Source organism: Paroedura picta, chromosome 6 (assembly GCF_049243985.1).
Source record: "Paroedura picta isolate Pp20150507F chromosome 6, Ppicta_v3.0, whole genome shotgun sequence".
Taxonomy (NCBI): domain Eukaryota; kingdom Metazoa; phylum Chordata; class Lepidosauria; order Squamata; family Gekkonidae; genus Paroedura; species Paroedura picta.
Genome location: NC_135374.1, coordinates 16,074,729 through 16,095,216, shown reverse-complemented (window position 1 = coordinate 16,095,216; position 20,488 = coordinate 16,074,729). Strand labels below are relative to the sequence as shown.

At 44.7% G+C, this 20,488-nt stretch overlaps 2 protein-coding genes across 5 annotated transcripts in view; one reads left to right on the top strand and one right to left on the bottom strand.

Annotated features, from left to right (window-relative positions):
• The window catches only part of LOC143839468 (uncharacterized), a 197,554-nt gene that overhangs the window by 44,908 nt on the left and 132,158 nt on the right, over positions 1-20,488 (top strand). The gene's annotated exons all lie outside the window — the stretch shown is intronic.
• CEP126 (centrosomal protein 126) overlaps positions 15,495-20,488 on the bottom strand; it is a 29,619-nt gene continuing 24,625 nt past the window's right edge. For both annotated transcript variants that reach the window (XM_077341510.1, XM_077341511.1), the window contains 3 exons: positions 18,632-18,841; positions 16,709-16,773; positions 15,495-15,951 (listed from right to left, as the gene is read on the bottom strand). In XM_077341510.1, coding sequence (XP_077197625.1) covers positions 15,856-15,951; positions 16,709-16,773; positions 18,632-18,841 — 371 coding nt within the window. In that variant the 3' untranslated portion in view covers positions 15,495-15,855. The remainder of the gene's footprint in view (positions 15,952-16,708; positions 16,774-18,631; positions 18,842-20,488) is intronic.

Here is a 20,488-nt window from a genome sequence, read left to right as displayed (position 1 = left end):
ATGTTGGTCAATTACACTGTAAACTCAGACCTCAGCAGGTCTACAGACACAATACCCTCCAAAAACCCCAATTTATATAAGGAAGAATAGTTGGTTCTGGGTGATGCTGAGAGAGCGCTGATATCACTGCTCGGTCAGAACAGTTTTATCAGTGCTGTGGTGAGCCCAAGGTCACCCAGCTGGCTGCATGTGGGGGAGCGCAAAATCGAACCTGGCATGCCAGATTAGAAGTCCGCACTCCTAATCACTACACCAAACTGGCTCAGGATCAAGCCTCAGGCAGTCAGGATCAAGCCTCAGGATACGATCCTGCCTCGGACCTCAAGCTCAGTCCTTGGCAGGTCTACAGGCACAACATTTTTATACTAATTTTAGATGTTTTACCCCTATTGTAAAACGGCCTGGTTAGAAGTATATAATAACATAAATAAGAATGAGCATTTGGCTATTATTATGATGATGATAATTGAAGGAGGAGGAGGAGTTAGTTTTTGTATCCAGCCTTTTGCTACCCAAAGGAGTCTCAAACTGGCTAACACCTTCCCTTCCTCTCCTCACATTACACACACTGTAAGAACTGCTCTGTAAGGATAGCTCTGTCAGGACAGTGACTAGCTCAAGGTCACCCAGCTGGCTGCATGTGGAGGAATGGGGAATCAAACCTGGCTCTCCAGGTCAGAAACTGAAGCTCTTGCCAGCTGAATTCCAGATCAAGTGAAAGGTGTTGGCTTTAACCTTTAACACCATGCACAGTCTGAGACTTGCATATCTAAGGGAAGGATCTTAAGATTATCCAATACTAACATGTTGATGGTCCCCAGCCCAAGGAAGGTGCCCCTGGCCTCAACCAGGGCCCCTGTCTGGTGGAGCAAGTCATTTAAGTTCCTCAGGACCTTTAAAATGATGCTCTTCCATCAGGCTTTTTTTTTTTGAGGCCAGAACTAACTAACTAACTAATGAATCTACAGGCCTTCCTCCACTCATCTCCATATTCCCCCCACTGAACTAGAGTTAAAATAATATCTACACTGTTCTGAAACAGGTTAAGAAGCAAACCAGCAGAACATCTATAAATACAAAGGAGCCGTGAATAGTTTTAATGTTATTTTAATTGTGATCTTATATATTGTAAACCGCCCCAAACGTGCTCTGCGGAGAAGGGCAGTATATAAAAATAAATAGGCTTTAGGCCACAGTGGCTATAATATTATCATTATTTATTTATTTTATTGTGTCTCACTACTTTCTGCATACATCAGAAACTCTTGTCCAGATTTTAACTTGGCTCCTACAGAATATCCTTCTCCAAGGGTGAATTCAAGTGGGTAGCTGTGTTGATCTGAAGCAACAGAACAAATGCTTCAGTCTAGTGGCACCTTTAAGATCACAACATTTAATTCCGGGTATGCAGACACACAACAGTTTATTCCCAGATTTAAACTTGTTGGTCTTAAGGGTGCCACTGGTCTCAAACTTCATTTTTCTCTCAGAGTGTGTTCCCTTAACGCCCTCCTCTTTAGCAAGTGGGCTCATCTCTCTTGTTCAGAACCTGTTCGGCCTCATGTGTCAAACTGAGGCAAGAAACTTTCCTTTCCCCTTCTGAATGCACTGTGCACATTGTAGCATTATTTAGCTGACACATATTTGAGTCAGCATTATTATTCTGGGCCTGCTCATATTTGCCCCTCCCGCTTGCGAAGGAATTGGAAACATTTCCACAGGATGGATTGGCTCAGAGAGCTCCCTACGGCGTGACTCACGCAGAGGAAATAAGCAAAGTGGTGGGCATGAACTTTTACCCAGCTATCCTATGCAGAGGCATATTTCAGACTGGACCGAGTAACTGCACAGCGAAAGCCCTGATGGCACATTGACTCAGGCGCTCTCTTCTTCTGCCGAAGAGCTTGGACTGAGCTGCATGAATCTCAGCACAAAGACAACTGAGAATAAACTGATCCAAACTAGATCTCAGCTTTTCTTGCTTTGCTCTCCTTTAGGACCTTCTTCAGTGGCACAATCACAGATTAGTTTTCCTCTATGGAATCTAGAGGGTAGCTAATGTTGGTCTGAAGCAGCAGAACAAATTCAGAGTCCAGGGGCACCTTGAAGAGCAACACAGTTGTATTCAAGGCATGAGCTTTCGTGTGCTCGCACACTTGATTGGGAGTTGATTGGTTTTATTGAGGATTTTACCTGTCTCATATAACATTCCACAAGTCTACAGAAAGTGGCAGGATGGATGGATGGATGGATCACATGGATGGATCACATGGATGGATAGATTAGATGGATAGATAGATTCATGGAATCTGTTTATCCCATGGCTAGTGTTGCCAGATCCTCCCCCAGCCACTGCAGGGTATAGGGGGTGGGGTACAATGCCACTGAACCTGTCCCCTGTTCCCTGTCCAGATTTTTTGGTCCACAGAATAGTGTCAACCATTACGATTACAATTCCCATGGACTACAATTCCCATGAGCAAACGCTGGCAGGGGCTCATGGGAATTGTAGTCCATGAACATCTGGAGGACCACAGGTTGACTACCCCTGCTCTAAAGCATCCATTTTCTCCAGGGGAAGTCTGGAGATGTCTGGAGATGAGCTGTAATCCCAGGGGATCTCCAGGTCCCACCTGCAGGCTGGCATCCCTAGCAGATTAAAACAATTTCCAAATGCTGAGAGAATGAACGATGGCTGTCTTGAAAACCCACCTACTAATCGTAATGGTTGACTCTGCTCTGTGGACCAAAACATCTGGACAGGGAACAGGGGACACATCCAAAGCTATATGTTTCCATTAAGGAGCAGTCATTCCCAGATTGCCAAAGAAATATGAAAAGTTCAAATATATTGAGCCCCCCTCCAAGTAATCAGTGCCATCTGTGTATACGTGCCAGACGTCTTCTCCCCAAATACCAGTGGAAAATGTACACCGAAAAGTATTGCATCATTGAAACTGACTTATACTGAGTCAGGCTGTTGGTTTTAGATTAGCTGAGTCATACTTTAGGGAGAACACAGGTTAATTCCAAGGTCTCCATCCTCCATCCCAAGAAACAGTCACACATGAGTGGTGAGTTCTCTTCAGTTGTTGCACACGCTATGCCCAGTTTGGATCATGACTTTGGCACTTTCACACACACGCACGTGCACACACGTGGTTCAACACCCCACTCCTCATGCAGCCAGCTGGGTGACTTTGGGCCACTCAGTTATCTCAGAGCCTCACCTGCCCATCAGGGTGTCTGTTGTGAGGAGAGGAAAAGAGGGCATTTGTAAGCCACTTTGAGACTTCTTTGAGTATTAAAAAGTAGAGTACAAAAAAGCAGCTCTTCTTCCAGGCTGTCATGTGGGGCTCTTACTCATCGTTTACTCTCAGCTCCCTTTAACTGGAGATGAACTTGGGATTTTATTCAAGCCATGCAGGTGTTCTGCAACTGAGCCGGGGTGGGGGAGGAAAAAGTGACTGGGCAAGGAGGAGGAAAGAGAAGAAAGCAGGAAGCAGCTGGGGAAACAGGACTTCTCCCCTGTGGATCCTTCTCCCTGCTTGTGTGCACGTTTGCACACTGGGGCAGTACATCCTGAACACAAAAGTTGAACAAATAGTAGATGCTCCAAGATATTAATCAGGTGCCAGAGATCCACCTGCTTGGCCTGTTGCATGAGCTTCCAGCTCAACCACTGAGTCAGGAAGACGAGGAGGGTGTGTTCGCTCCTCCAACTGGTCCTTCCAGCTCTTTAAGTGAGGAGAGGGAAGGAAGGGCCCATGCAGGGTGCTGGCAGGAGGAACAACTGCATCCTGTAAGACCTTACACAATCCCTCAATCAGGATTCAAGGAAACCCCTCTCCTTATCTATAATATCAAAATATTACTGTGTTCTTCCTATTGAACTGTATCGGAGCCACTTCTCCAGATCCCTAAATGAATATCTGAACAGGCAACTGCTTTCAGACATGACTTTACTGAGCCAACCACATAGAAGAGAAGAAGAATTGGGTTTCAGACCCCACTTTTGCCTGCCTGGAGGAGTCTCAAAGCGGCTTACAATCCCCTTCCCTTTCCTCTCCCCACGACACCCTGTGAGGGAGGTGAGCCTGAGAGAGCCCTGATATTACTGCTCAGTGAGAACAGCATTATCAGGGCTGTGACGAGCCCAAGTTCACCCAACTGGCTGCATGTAGAGGAGCAGGGAATCAAACCCAACTCGCCAGATTAGAAGCTGCCACTGTTAAACACAACACCATGCACTTGGAGACATCCTTCTGCTGTTTTGCCTCAGAAGTAGCCAAACTGTAGTCCACCCATGAGCTTTCCCACTGGTCCTATGTTGTTCCCCCAATGGTGCAGGGTGGTATCTATAGGTGGGAATGCCACCACTGTGCTGACAGGACTCATAGAATCATAGAGTTGGAAGGGGCCTCCAGGGTCATCTAGTCCAACCCCCTGCTCAACGCAGGACACTCACATCTGCCTGCCCACCCAGAGTGATCCCAATTTCATGCCCAAGTGATCCCAAACAAAATATCCATCCTGGCCTGGAGGAAATTCACCTGCCATCCCACAGTGGCCATTAGCAATTCTCTGGGTATCTTGAACTCTACCTGCCCATATTTTCCCTGGCAACCTGTGCTTGAGGGACCCTTCCAGCAGTGGGCTCTGTTAGGACCCTGAATCATGGACCCACCTTCAGGCTATGCTGATGTCAGCCCTACCCTGGAGCATCCCTGTGAAAACAGCAGATGGCATAAAAAGTTGCCTGGTGCTTCTTCCACCTCGCCGTACTCTGAAGAAAAATGCTTAGAGTAATACAACATCAGAAGGGAAGCACAACCTCTCTTTTTCAGATACCAATTTATTTTGTTTGTTAAAGACAGACTCCTCCAGTCTGTTTTACCTGTAGAACAAGAGCTGGGGTTTTTATACCCTGCTTTTCACCCTCCAAAGGAGTCCTAGATCAGCTCACAAACGCCTTTCCCTTCCTCTCCCCACAACAGACACCTCATTCATTCATTCATTCATTCATTCATTCATTCATTCATTCATTCATTCATTCATTCATTCATTCATTCATACTGCCCTCCCATACGGCCCAGGGCGGTTTACATGGGAACATAGTGGGATACATGGAATGTTAAACATTAATAATGGTAACAACAACAATTCCAACAGTATATATAAGTTTTAACAGGTTACCATAATTAACTCATTGAACAATTTCAGTAGAACAACTTTAACAGAGCCCCATAGGGAGGTCAGAAACGTTCAGGTTATGGAGGGTATGATCTGGGGGGACCGCCGGATGTTTATAGGTCGGATTAACCTCAGTCAAATGCCTTTTGCAGGCCCTGCAAACCTTGTGAGGTAGGTGGGGCTGTAAGAGAACTGCTCTGAAAGAACTGTCCTAAGAGAACCGTGACTAGTCAAAGGTCACCTAGCTGGCTGCATGTGGAGAACTGAGGAATCAAACCTGGCTCTCCACCGCTCTTAACCACAATGCTACCCTGGCTGAGGGCTAGAATTACGACTGATGTTCAGCGTACAGTAATCAGCTTCCCTGGAGGAAACGGCCACCACGAGAGAAGAACTGAATGGAATTATACCTTCCTGAGGTCCCACTCCTGATCTCAGACCCTGCCCTCCCCACGGCCTACCCCCAAATCTCCAGGCATTTCTGGAGTTGTCACCCTTAACAGTGTAGGAGAAACCAAATCATAGAGCGATTTATCACCTTCTGTTGGAACTCTGGGAGTGAGCATTGAGAAAGGAGAGGGTTGAGGAGAAGTTTAATGGCTCCCTGAATATTGTTGTGGTGTTGGTTGTGATCAGAGCTGAGCTGGCAGGCTTGTCCATCTTCAGTCGGAGGCTTAACTTCCATCTCCTTCCATCCCCTCTGGAGTATTTCTTGTTCGACAGTGGTTCCTTACAAACATGCTCTACACAGCGAGTGGCTAACACAGTGGAGTCATCCCTGCTGCTCACGTGGAGTAATGAATAATCCATATGGGCAGAATTCTCTCTGTTATTACTCCCTCAAAACCCAGGAGTGCTTTGTTTTGCATTTACAAAAGGAATGTTTATGGACAAATCTTGTTTTCTTTGTCTGCCATTTACGCTTGTTTGAAGAAAGTTTATGAAGGGCTATAAAATGCAGTGCCCAAGAGCTGGCAACGAGAGATGCCAGCCTCTAGGTGGGACCTGGGGATCCTCTAGAATTACAGCTCATCTCCAGACTACAGAGAGATCAGTTCCCCTGGAGAAAATGGATGCTTTGGAGCAGGGGTAGTCACACTGCGGCCCTCCAGATGTCCATGGACTACAATTCCCAGGAGCCCCTGCCAGCGTTCGCTGGCAGGGGCTCCTGGGAATTGTAGTCCATGGTCATATGAAGGGCCGCAGTTTGACTACCCCTGCTTTGGAGGATGGATTCAATGGCATTGTTCCCCACTGAGGTTCCTGTCCTCCCCAGCTCCATCCCCAAATCTCCAGGAGTTTCCCAACTTGGATCTGGGAACCCTACCCCCACATCCCCCATTGGTGGCCAGGGGAGACCCTACTGGTGGACAAAAGTGATCCCCTTTCCAAACTCCAATTTCTCCAAGAATCTCCCATTCCAGAGGTGGCAGCCGTGCTCCCCAAACCCCTCTCTCGCCAGATTTTCTGGAATTTCCTAACCCAGAGATGAGAATGTTAAAATGTTGTATTGGTTTTGCCTGGTGAAACTGGACATGAGGGGAAGAACTAAAGAGTCAGCTAGGTGCGGTGGTTAAAAGGTGCAGCGGTGAGCCAGGTTGGATTCCCCACTCCTCCACATGCAGCCAGCTAGGGATCCTTGGGTCAGTCACAGTCCTGTTAGTGCTGGTCTCACAGAGCGGTCCTGTCAGAAGCTCTCAGCCTCACCTACTTCGCAGGGTGTCTGTTGTGGGGAGAGGAAGGGAAGGCGATTGTCAAACACTTTGAGACTCCTTCGGGTAGAGAAAAGCTGCATATAAGAACCAACTCTTCTTCTTCAGTAATATCTCAGTCTCACCTCCCTCACAGGGTGTCTGTTGTGGGGAGAGGAAAGGGAAAGCAATTGTCAGCCACTTTGAGACTCCTTTGGGCAGTGAAAAGTGGGGTATAAAACCCAACTCTTCTCCTAAAGCCGTTCTGCCCTGGGGTACTTTCTCCAGTCCAAATTAGGCCCCTCTGCAGAAGTTATAGTGGAGAACTGTGTGACTAAGATATATGGATGGCCTCAGGGAGACACCCTGTCAACCTTAATGGCTGTGATTGGGCTACAAGAATGCTCTCTGAGGCATTAAATAGCTGCCTAGCTGAAAATGTCAAGGGTTTCACATATGCCTGTTATCTCAACAGGCGTTACAGAAGCCCTGGGGAGTTGGCCAGGATTATCTCCATCCTCATCCTAGATAGAAGGGCCAGGGCACCTTGTGCATTCAGAGGGATGTGTAAAATGGTCCTATTTCAAAGGGCTTTTGGGTGGAGGGAGAAGTGTTTTGGCAGAAGTGTTATCTTGTGTGCTGTTCTCAATCTGATTTACTGTTATGTTAAATTTGGACATTTGCAACTTCTTGTGGCTTTGAGGGCTGCCTTGAGTCCAAGGAGATAAAGGAGGGATATAAATATTTTAAGTAAATAACGACAATGGAAGGGGGGGGGGAGAGGAGTTGGAGATTTAGCAGGTTGCCTAACACAACCCAACACTTTTATTGCTGGCGTGAGATTTGAAACGGTTCCATCACAGGTTTTATTTATTTAAAATCTTTTGATTTTTATACCTGCCTTTCTGCAAGGCATCCAGGACAGAAGGCAAATAAAAACAATATAATGTGAAGACACCATAAGCAATTTAATAAAACCAAAGTTAAAAAGGATAAATTAAAAGCAAAGACTACAACAATTTACATCCTAGCCAGCAGAATATTCCCACTTTTTCCAGACTAGGATTTCCAGCTCCCCAGATACTGGGGGTGGGAGTGGGGGATAGGGTGTAGAGTTGCCAAATGCTGCCTGGGAAACTCCTGGAGATTTGAGGGAGGGGAGCCTGGAGAGGACAGGATCTTCCATGGGGTACAATGACGCACAGTCCATTTTCCAAAGCATCCGTCTTCTTCAGGGGAAGTGATCTCTGTAATCCCGGGGATCCCAAGGTCTCACCTGGAGGCTGGCATCCCTGTTCAAGACTCCCTTGAGAACAATTCTGTTTTGTAGCCTTGCTGTGAAGCGAATGCTTGGGAAAGTTAACAGGAACAGGAAAAGAGGAAGAAGGGATGGGTTGACTCAGTCAAGGAAGCCATGGATCTCCTTTTGCAAGAGCTGAGCAAGGCTGCTAATGATAGGACATTGAGGAGGTCATTATTTCATAGGGTTTCCATAATTCAGAAGTGACTAAACAGTATTTAACACACATATATCTCTGACGTCTTCTTCTGGGAGGCTGTTCCAGAGGCAAGAGGCCACCAGGCAGAGGAAGCATCAGCATCTGCATGGTTTGCAGATTTTGGACCCAATTCAAAGCTCTGTGCACCAATTGTATTTCACTGATGGACTCCTCCTTGCTGTATCCTCCATTAAATCAACTTGCTACTCTGCCTTTACATAGAGAAGTGCTGTTGAGTGGCAACCAACTTAGGGTGACCTCAACAAGGACCTTTCAAGGCAACTAAGAAACAGAGGTGGTCTGCCACTGCCTTCCTCTGCAGAGTCTTCCTTAGTGGTCTCCTACCCAAGTATCATCTCTCCTTAGCTTCCAAGATTTAACACTGGGCTACAGCATACTGCCTGCCCCCATCTTTATCAAGGATCATATTTGGTGGTAGGAGCTGCGCTTGAGATGCTGGTTTGTCTGAATAGGTCCAGAAGGCCCCATCACATAAAATTTGTCATAGGCTATGTAGAAGTGTCTCATTTGAAATACCCTCATTTGGAAAGATAAGAGATGAAAAAATGGCCGACTCTTTCAAAGAAGAAACTTTTGAAGAAGGGTTTGCCATTTTAGAACGTGAAGTGAAGGCTGCAGTGAGAAAATAACGGAGAGAAACAAATCGCCAGCAGTAGATGGGATATCGATGCAGCTATTCCAAGCTGCACAAATGGAGTCCATCAAAATCTTAACAAGAATACGCCAACAGATGTGGGGGGAAAACACAATGGTCCACGCAGCCTGGAAACACTCAATTTATATTCCAATTCCAGAAAAAGGACACATCAAGCAATGCAACAGCTCTCTAACCATCACATTAATTTATCACACAAGTAAAGCGATGCTTAAAATCTTGCAAGAAAGTTACCATGTATGGAAGGAGAAACGCCAGATGCTCAGCCTGGATTCCGAAAAGGAAGAGGCGCCAGAGATCATGTTGCAAATTTACACTGGTTACTGGAGCATATGAGAGAATTCCAGCTTCTGTTTCATAGATTACTGCAAAACCTTTGACTTTGTAGATCATGAAAAATTACGGTTGTTTTTAAAATAAATGGATGTCTCACAGCATCTGACTGTTTTGATGTGCCGCCTGTACTCAGAAAGAGGCTAGTCTTAGCACAGAATATGGAGAAACAGAAGAGTTGCCAATTTGCAAAGAGGCCAAACTAGAATGTATTTTATCTCCCTATCTCTTCAATCCTTAAGCATCTATAAGCAGAATATATAATAAGAAAAGGTAGATTAGATTTAGTTGAAGGTGAAGTGAAAATTGTAGGAAGAAGCATGAGATACCACATACAGACAGAAGAAGAGAGGAACTGTTTTTTTTTATACCCCACTTTTCACTACTCAAAGGAGTCCCAAAGCAGCTTACAAATATCCTTCTCTTTCCCACAACAGACACCCTGTCAGGTAGGAGGGGCTGAGAGAGCTCTGATAGAACTGCTCTGTGAGAACAGCTCTAACAGGCTGTGACTGGCCCAAGGTCACCAAGCTGGCTGCATGTGGAGGAGTGGGGAATCAAACCTAGTTCTCCAGAGTCTGCTGCTCTTAACCACCATCCCACACTGATTTGAAACAACCCCTCCTGAAGGTTGATACAGGAAGTGCCAAAGCAGGATTACTGCTGAACATCAACTGCGGGGGAAGTATATAACTTTAAGGCTGACAGTAAAAGAAATTGAAATTGTCAAAGGTGTTCTATTCCTTGGCTCCATCATCAAACTAAAGGATGGCAACCAAGAAATCAGAAGAAAGAGACTGCGAAGGGCAGCCATGAAGGAGCTAGAAAAGGTTCTTAAGGGCAAGGATGATCCTGCGTTGAGCAGGGGGTTGGACTAGATGGCCTGTATGGCCCCTTCCAACTCTATGATTCTATGATTCTATGATTCTATGATGTGTTGGTCTACCAAGATGAAGATAATTTGTACCATAATGTTTCCCATTAGTACAAATGAGTGTGAAAGACAACGAAGAAAGCAGATAGGAAGGAAGTAGATTAATTTGAAATGTGGTGCAGGTGGAGAATTTTACAGATACGTTGGACTGCCCAAAAGCCAAACGTGTTCTAGGTCAAATCAAGCCTGAACTCTCCCTAGAAATTAAAAGGGGACTGATGTGGTTTAGCTGGGATGAGGATCAGGAATGCTAGAGCTAGTATCAGCAATGCTTGCTTGCTATTGGCCAGCACACAGGATCTAGCCAGCTATGGGTTGTTATAACTGTCCAATCAGGGGACTCTGCTTAGAGCCAATCACAGGCTGTTGCAGGAACCTCTGAACTGCTATTAACATTTTTTAGAAGTTCCCACATTTTTCAAATGAGATTTAGACCCTAGAGCCAGCTGAGTACCAGATGGGCTATGCCCTCTGCCCAGAAATTTCTGCTGTTCCAAAGTCAGTCTGGAAATGAGACTGAGGATTAGCCAGAAAGCCACCAAATGCGCCTTTTATGGCAATCAACAGAATCCTCACCCAGCTCCTTCAGTTCAAGCCAGGATAAGACCTTGAATGGCAGAAGTCGCCCCAAAGAATTTAGACCTAACCCTTTAAAAAATAAAGCCGAAAGCAAGTTGGCACACCGTTTAGGAGCTTGGGGCACAGGTGTAATAATATATTCAGATCAGACTTCCCTGTTTTTAATGCAGGTATCAGCCAAATCTATACTAGTTTATGACTCATTTATCCTTTGTTTGTGTACCCATTTCAAGAGCATCGGATTAAGCCTTCTTGAAGGTGGCAGAGAGATGGGTGGCGTGACAGAATCCGTACCTCAGACGAGTGAAGATAAAAGCAACCCCTTTCAAACCCAGGAACCAAGAAATACCCTGGAGGTTGTGAGCAGGTCTGACGCATAAACAGTAAACAAACTAGGTTCGGGGTGTAGTCGTATTTCCTGCCAATCCCAACAAACGACAAGCATTGTACTTTAGGTTTAATTTTAAAAGGAACAGGGTCTAAGAGCATGCAGGCCTTCATCTAAAGTAGCACTACTACCCTGAAGATTGGCCACATCACAACATTTGGTAAAACCACTCAGGTTTTTTTTAAGGCCCTTTTGACAAGAATGAATAACTGGGCCGTTCTTAATTGGGTGTGGCTTTGTGTGGGTTTTGTTATTTCTCTGGCATAATTATAGGGGTGTGTTCGTGAGTGCAACCCTGTAGTCTTTCCTATTCTGGCAGGAAGAGACCACACTTATACAATATCACCTTCCTCTAATTGGTAGTGTGTTAGAGGGCGAATATTCCCACATCACTCTGCCCCATCACATAATAGAGAGTGGCCAAAGATGAATTGGCCTTAGTACTGGGAGATTTTTGGGTTTTGGCCATTTGTGAGGTAAATAATAGATGCTGGAGAATTGTGCAGACACACGAAGGTATATACACACAAAGGCATATACACAGAATTCAGCTTGGTTTAGCCTTAAATGGGCCACTGGACTAAAAGGCTGCCAGCATAGTATAGTGGTTAAGAGCAGCGGCTTCTAAACTGGAGAGCCGGGTTTGATTCCCCGCTCCTCCATATGCAGCCAGCTGGGTGACTTTGGGCTTGTTACAGCCCTGCTAGCGCTGCTGTTCTCACAGAGCAGTAACATCAAGGCTCTCTCAGCCCCACCTACCTCACTGGGTGCCAGTTGTGGGGAGAGGAAGCCAAGGCTTTGAGACACTTTGAGACTCCTGGTAAAGGGGGGGGGGTATAAATAAACTCTTCTGTCTTCTGATACTAGTAAAGTCTGTCTCTGGTGTTAATCTCTCCCTTGCCCTGGTATTTAACCTACGATCATCTTGTCCACACCTATATACCGAGCAAAAGTCCATGGATAAAGGAAAACCAAATTTTATCTCCCTTTAGGGGAAAGTTTTTGCTCATTAGGACTAAACCCCATGCAATTGTAAAGGTAAAGGTAAAGGTATCCCCTGTGCAAGCACTGAGTCATGTCTGACCCTTGGGGTGATGCCCTCTAGCGTTTTCATGGCAGACTCAATACGGGGTGGTTTGCCAGTGCCTTCCCCAGTCATTACCGTTTACCCCCCAGCAAGCTGGGTACTCATTTTACCGACCTCGGAAGGATGGAAGGCTGAGTCAACCTTGAGCCGGCTGCTGGGATTGAACTCCCAGCCTCATGGGCAAAGCTTTCAGGCGGCTGCCTTACCACTCTGCGCCACAAGAGGCTCTCATGCAATTGTAGCTGTGTGGAAATTGTGGAGAAACAGTAATGGGCAAGTTGTATGAGAGACAGTCAGACAAAGGCAGGGCTGGTCTACTGCATGAAGGTAGAACAGACCAAATTTCTTTAGGGTTTTCCAGCCTGGTTTAAGACTTGTGGAGTTTTTACTGCTCAAGCCTGTGCTTTAGATTCCCTCTCTTCAGGAAGACAGAGTTTGAGAGCTGACAAATCATTGTGTACCCTTCCAAGGCAGGCTATGAAGAAAAGATGCTTCTAGAGCCAGTCTGAGGGAAATGACTCTTGAGCAACTCCTTTTTCTTCTGCCAGCTCTACCCTACCCACCCTCTTTGGGGGTTCCAAGGAGACCGGTCTTTTCTGGCTTCTCCACTGCACCAACAGGATGAAAAGGGAATTGGCCGACACATCTAAAAGTTTTATGGGAACTGGCTTTATAGACAATTTAAAAAGAACAAGCTGTAAAGTCAACATTGGGTAAACAAAGTGAACGAAATTTGCATTTGGAAGTGCCCTTTCTGGAAGGAAACTTGTCCAGACAAGAAACTTATCTTCTGGCCAAACTAGAACTTGTTCAGCATATATGAATTGTAATATGTATATATTTATTTAAACCAGGGTCAAATATATAAATATATATATTTATTTATTTATAAATAAATATATATTTATATATATATATATGACCAGGGTTTAAATAAATGAGGTCAACAAAACATTCCGGTCTGGTTTTCAAGAATTTCATTTTCTTGATCAGGGATAGGAAAAACTTGGTGCCAGCTATATGCAACAAATGGGAAGGCAGTAAACAAATCTATCTTAAATAAATCACTTAAAATAATAAAAAAAAGAAGTGCCAAGAACTCAACAGCCATCATGAATAGCTCCATCTTGAAACAAGGCATATTTCAACTGCAAGAAAGAACATTCCTAAAATTCTCCTTCAATGTGAATGCACGGGAACCACTAAAAATCGAAAGGATATGCACTTACGTCAAATGCCATTTACTGGAGATGAAATGCATTTCTGTTTGATATAAGCTGCAGCTGAAAAATTTGGTCCTCTCCCTAGCCAACATCTTGCTTTGCTGAAATGAACTATTTCTCATCCCTCCTCTGTTTCCACCAATATGAAAATATTCAAACCTCATGTGAATCCCTGAAGTATTGATGGATGAATAAAACGTGAGGGAACTGTGAATCCCTCCCGTATTTCAGTATCTACTTTACCACTATTTTCATTTTTGCTGGTTTAGTAAGGAACCAGATTTTTAAAAATTAATTGCAAACAGAGGCAGCCAGTACACGAATATAGGTTGAATCTAACATATATTGGTGATCCCTGGCCTCAAACAAGCACGTCGGTCCTCAACGAGGGCCAGGGCTTTTTCCGTCCTGGCCCCCACCTGGTGGAACAAGCTCCGTGAAGAGATCAGGGCCCTGCCCGAACTCCCACAGACTCCCACAGTTCCGCAGGGCATGCAAAAGGGAGCTCCTCCACCAGGCATTTGCCTGAGACCAACCACAGGTCCCCCTCAGACCTGAACCAGTCCCCCTGAACCAGACCAACCACAGGTCCCCCTCCATGGCCTGAACCAGTCTGACCTCTCTAGGGGCCTTAGCTAAGTTCCTGTTCTTGTTATATTGTTGTTGTTGAGATCACTGAAGTTGTATTGTTTAGAACCACTGTTAGATTGCTATTGTTATATATTGACTATCTTGTATGTTGATTCGTTCCATGTATCCCCCTGTGATGTTGTATGTAAACTGCCCTGAGCCATATAGAAGGGCAGTAGAGAAATCAAATAAATAAAATAAAAATATTGTAGGGTGAAAATTTAGTATTCCACGTGGTTCCTAATGGATAAAAGCTGATTTAAAACTTCTTCCTTCCATTCCAGTATGCAAGTTAATTTACAAGCCTCCACTCCCTTCAGTCATTGTCTAGGACAGGGTAGTCAACCTATGGTCCTCCAGATGTTCATGAACTACAATTCCAATGAGCCCCTGCCAGCAAATGCTGGCAGGGGCTCATGGGAATTGTAGTCCATGGACATCTGGAGGACCACAAGACTACCCCTGGTCTAGGGATCTCTTGCAGATGCCTGGACCCGGGATGGCTTGCTCAGCAGACACCAGTGATAGGACCTTCTTAGTTGAAGACCCTACCCTTTGGAATGCACTCTCAAATGACACCTGTGCCCTGCCAGACATGTTCAGTTTACACAGGGCATGTAAAACTGAATCATTTTGGTTGGCCTTTGGAGGGTAATCACATTCTTGGCCTGTTTTAATAGTGGTATGGTGACAGCCATGTATTTCAATATTTTTATATTAGTATTTTACATTTGTTATTTGTTTCTATATTTTTATCTTTTTTGTTTTAATGTTTTACGTTGCCACGTGACCCTTTGGGTGAGTGGTGACTAAAAATCAAATAAATATTACTGGACCTCTGCTCTGTTTTGCTACTATAGGCGAACACAATCACTCCGCTAGAATCGTAAAGCAACTGGGTAATAGGTGAAAAGAGGAGGATCCAAAATCCTTCATCACTGTAACATTGTGAACATAAATTTTCATTGCTGTTATTTATTGAACAATAGAATTATTGTGAGTAGGTGCCTTCTGAGGAATCCATGACACATAGAATCATAAAGTTTGAAGGATACAGGCCATCTAGTCCAAGCCCCTGTTCAATGCAGGATCAGCCTCATGTCACTGCCCCCCCCTCCAAATTTGTGAAACAGCCAAGGAAAGAATCGGAAACATTATTTGTGAGCTTTGTAGATAATTGATGATAATTTTCTGCAACGTATCTTTTACAAATGTATTAGAAATTTATTTAGCAGTTAATGAAAGCCATAAAGTTAGGAGATAAACTCATACATAATTTTAATCAGTAGCAAAATAATTTCTTTTCCTTTTAATTAAAATGTACAATAAATTTACAAACATCGCCACACATTCAAAAGTGAGGTATTTCCATTAAAAAAAAACCAAACAAACCCAACAACATATATATTGTACAATAAAGTGCATATATAAAAAAATAATTTTTGTCTTATGTAAACTACGTAACAAGCAGTCAATACTCATGTTACATCTTTATTTTGTTTGGATTTTCTGAATAGTACTTAAGGCATGTTTGCAAATAATTATATTACATCAAGAGCAGCCAAGAATATATATATATATTTTTAAAAAATCTCATTTCAGCAAGGCTTTGTTAGGCCAAGTCAGAATCTTCTCTGGGTAAGAGTTCGGGCATCAGCTAATATGTTCTTACACCTTTGTACAGATGGCATGACATCCATGTGAGAGGGAGCTGTAACCTGGAAGAAAAGCAAGTATTCTAACATCTTTCTCTCTCTCTACATTATCAATTCCATGTAATGACAGAATAGTTTTGAAGCCAGAGATGGTCCTGGAGGCATTGGAGCACCCTACCCTCTCTGCTTTGAACTCCCAAAATGCAAAGCAGGGTTACACTTCTTTAAAAGGGTACCCAGGTACTGATATATACATTAACATGTAAGGTGTAGTCTGCCCCAAGGTGATCAGTGGTTGCAAGGTATTCTAAATCTTATCTCTTGCCAGATGATAGAAAGATACACCTAGTTCAGCATTCTGGTTTGTTCAGCAGCCAGCCAGATGCCTCTGGAAGCATACAAGTTGACTGTTTTGAGTTTCAAATTAAATACAAGTTTTACTCACTCAGCCTTATCATAGAAGAAGAAGAGTTGGTTCTTATATGCCGCTTTTCCCTACCCGAAGGAGGCTCAAAGCGGCTTACAGTCGCCTTCCCATTCCTCTCCCCACAACAGACACCCTGTGAGGGAGGTGAGGCTGAGAGAGCCCTGATAGTACTGCTCAGTCAGAACAGTTTTATCAGTGCCGTGGTGAGCCCAAGGTCACCCAGCTGGTTGCATGTGGGGGAGCGCAGATTCAAACCTGGCATGCCAGATAAGAAGTCCACACTCCTAACCACTACACCAAACTGGCTCTCATACATAAAGCAGACTACACACGTACTCAACAAGCTGCACAACGGACAAAATAAAACTTAGAAGAGCAAACCTGTATGCTTACCAAGGGGGAAATGGTTTGTAAAATGCTTGTAGTGGATTGATTTTGGTTAATGGTTTCTTGGACATCTAAAATGATATAAAATAAAGTAGTTCAGTGATATGGCTAAAAAGGAACTTGAGTGTACAGTCACCATTTTAGCACAGTTTTTCATTTAAGTATATCAATGTTTACAGTACCTGTAGGAGAGTTCTGTTTCATTTTGTCTGTAAAAGCATTTGTGTTTGGCTACTCTGGCTTCCAACCCAAATCTGACATTCTATGTCAGGTGCTTCTATGTGGCTAAAGAAATTGTTTACAACTGGATTGCTTGACGTTTCTGCAATCGCTCTTACTGTTGAGCATAAGATGCTGAGAAAGTTACTATGGAACCTGAGCGCTTTTTTTCTTTTTTCTTTTGACATCAAGTGGCATCTGAATTATGGCAACTCAAAGGGATTTCAAGGCATGAGACATTCAGAGCTGGTTTGCCACTGGCTGCCTCTGTAGAACAGCCCTGGTATTCTTTGGTGGTCTCCCCCCCAAATACTGACCAGAGCAGACCCTGCTTAGCTTCCCAGTTCAAATGAGACTTGAGTTTGCCTGAGTTACCCAGGTCAGAGGCCCATAAAAACCACATATTTGTTTTTTTTTCCGGAGGACTCCCAGAGAATGGTTACAAATGACAGTCATTTCTCAACCTTTTCTTTGCAAGTGACCACTGGAGCTCTCCCCAGATATACAAGGCTACTAAAGACAGGGAGGTAGTTTTGTCTGAAATCCTCTTAGAATGTTGAACTGAACAAAGCGAAGTTTAAACAAGCCAGTTTATTGGCTCAGCTACTGCTTGGTCCAGATAACATACTCCACCTTACCACTGCACAGCCATGAAAGCTCGCCTAGGAAGAAATGTTGCTAATTGTGGACTTTTGTTTTTTTCACAGAGACACAAGTCTTTTAAAATGAGTTCAACGAATAGAGGAAAACTTGTCTTGTGATGCATTGTCAGAATGTCCTCAGCGCACCTCTGTGGTCGTATGGATGGAAGTGGCGAACAGGGGTAGTCAAACTGCGGCCCGCCAGATGTCCATGGACTACAATTCCCATGAGCCCCTGCCAGCGAATGCTGGCAGGGGCTCATGGGAATTGTAGTCCATGGACATCTGGAGGGCTGCAGTTTGACTACCCCTGCATTAGGAAAATGAGTGGTAGCTGGTCACATTCCCGACTTCTTTAGCAGAAACTGAATAAACTGACTTGTCTGTTGGGCTAGAGCAGTGGTTCTCAACCTGGGGGTTGGGACCTCTTTGGGGACCTCTTTCATAGGGGTCGTGGCAGGGCAAGCAGCTTGGCCGGGGGGGGGGGCACCATCCACACAACAGCCTTGCAGGGTAGATCAAGACAGAGCGTTCGTCTGTCTGGAGCAGCGGAAAAGAGCAAGATCGGCATGGTGGGACAAGAGGCAGAACTGAAATGAAAAACCCCGGAAAGAAAAACAATTTATACACAATCACGAACAATGGATCTTCACCCCATTGGTCAGTTTCGGTTTAATTTCTGTGAAAGAACCCTTGCATGATTTTATGGTTGGGGGTCACCACAACATGAGGAACTGTATTAAAGGGTCGCGGCATTAGGAAGGTTGAGAACCACTAGGCTAGAGAATGCTCCTGAGAAACATAAAATATATAGCTTCAGAAATGGTTGGACTAATTTTTACTGAGGCAAAACACCACGCCAAAATTTCACGCTGAGTATGAAGTCTGGACTTCAGGCTGCTTCAGAGTTTATTTGCTGAATAACAGGAAGCAAGGCAGTGGGAACCACCCCTCCCCCTGCCAAAAGTTGTTTTGTCTGTTCCATTTGTTTATATTTAGATGACCTGCTAAACTGAGGAAGTCATTGTTTAAAAGAAAACATAGCTTTGCAGATCAACGGATTCCTTACTCTGCAGCCTTTGATTGAGGCGGTCTAGAGACTGAAGTACTCTGTGCTCTTCGAGAGAGAGCGCACTCATGCCCGGCCGTGGGGGTCTATTTAGCAGCACTGTCGGTTTGTACTGCTGGGCTGTGTCCAAATAAGTCAGGATTTCGCCTTCTGTGGCTGCAGTGTTCGCTAGGTGTTCTGCTACCAGAAACTGGGTGGTGCTGTCTGAAACTGCAGGACAGGACAGAAATGCACACAAGATCACAACTGTTTTAACAGTACCGGGATTGTGACATATACGAAACACCCTGAACACTTGGAAAAAGAACTTAGTATTATGGTTGCTATTGCATCTCCTACTGAGTTCGATTCTTTAAAACAGGGGTAGTCAAACTGCGGCCCTTCAGATGTCCATGGACTACAATTCCCATGAGCCCCAGCATTTGAAGAAGAAGAAGAAGAAGAAGAAGGGGCTTTACGCACCGGGATCTTTGTTGCAAATTGGTCACTGAATGAAAAATCGGCATTTAAAATAGTGGAATTCGTCGTTATGCATACCTGCCTTTGTAGTGGAATCCAGTTGCGTTTTGTAGCGTTTCCCGCAGCTTCCGGTCTTGGCAGAAAAGGAAGCGCTATTTCCAAGCTCGTCCCGCCCCTGGCCGTCAAGCAGCCAATGGGCAGCCGTTAGCATGCTCCCAAACAGCCCCTTTCCCTTTAAGAAAGGTTTTTTTAAAAAAAAAAACAGACCAATTGTAACGAATCTGTGTAGATTCGTTGCAACGGAGAGACCCATCCAGCTGCCTAATTTGAGCTGTCGTTTGATCGTATGATCGTTGCCACGCTGCCTCGAGTGATAAAAAAAAAATCCCCCCCCCTCTCACGGGCCCGATTTTCGGCTGAATTAATGTGTAAAAAATAAAGGGACTTTATTTCAGCAAACGGGCTTTTATGTGGTTTGTGCTTAGTGACTAAAGGTGAAGGACTGAAGCCAGGGAAGCCTCTAAACAGAAAGAGGCTCGCTGGTGCGTTTATCCCCGCTCGCTCGGAGAAAAAAAAATGGCGATCGCTTCGCCGAAAGTTTGGAGGACAGGCTCAGGAGGAGGGACTTTGAAGAAACCGCAACAATGTTAACGCACAGGTCTTTATCGCTAGTGTTGCAGATTGTTTGCAAGAGTGTAGCGCTTTCCGGAGGGTGAATCCACTTTTTGGGATTCCCCTGAAAGCGCTACAACGAAGCGCTTTTTGCTGATCGGTTTCAGGAGTGTTGCAGATTGTCTACGACGTCGTGCGTTATGGCAAATCAATAGCGTTTCCAATTGGCAACCATTGTGCGATTTTGAAGCCGTGCAAAAAGCCCCGAAGAGTTGGTTCTTATATGCCGCTTTTCCCTACCCGAAGGAGGCTCAAAGCGGCTTACAGTCGCCTTCCCTTTCCTCTCCCCACAACAGACACCCTGTGGGGTGGGTGAGGCTGAGAGAGCCCTGATATCACTGCCCGGTCAGAACAGTTTTATCAGTGCCGTGGCAAGCCCAAGGTCACCCAGCTGGCTGCATGTGGGGGAGCGCAGAATCGAACCTGGCATGCCAGATTAGAAGTCCGCACTCCTAACCACTACACCAAACTGGCTCTCCAGCTGGCAGGGGCTCATGGGAATTGTAGTCCATGGACATCTGGAGGGCTGCAGTTTGAATACTTATTATTATTATTATTATTTATTTATTTATTTATTTATTTATTTATTTATTTATTTATTTCCCGCCTCCCCCAAGAGGCTCGAGGCGGGTCACAATCACATAAAATCCTCAAAAACCCCTAAAAACAATAAAACTAATATGGATAAAATAGCCTATTGACCAAGACTCCAGTTTTTAAATATTA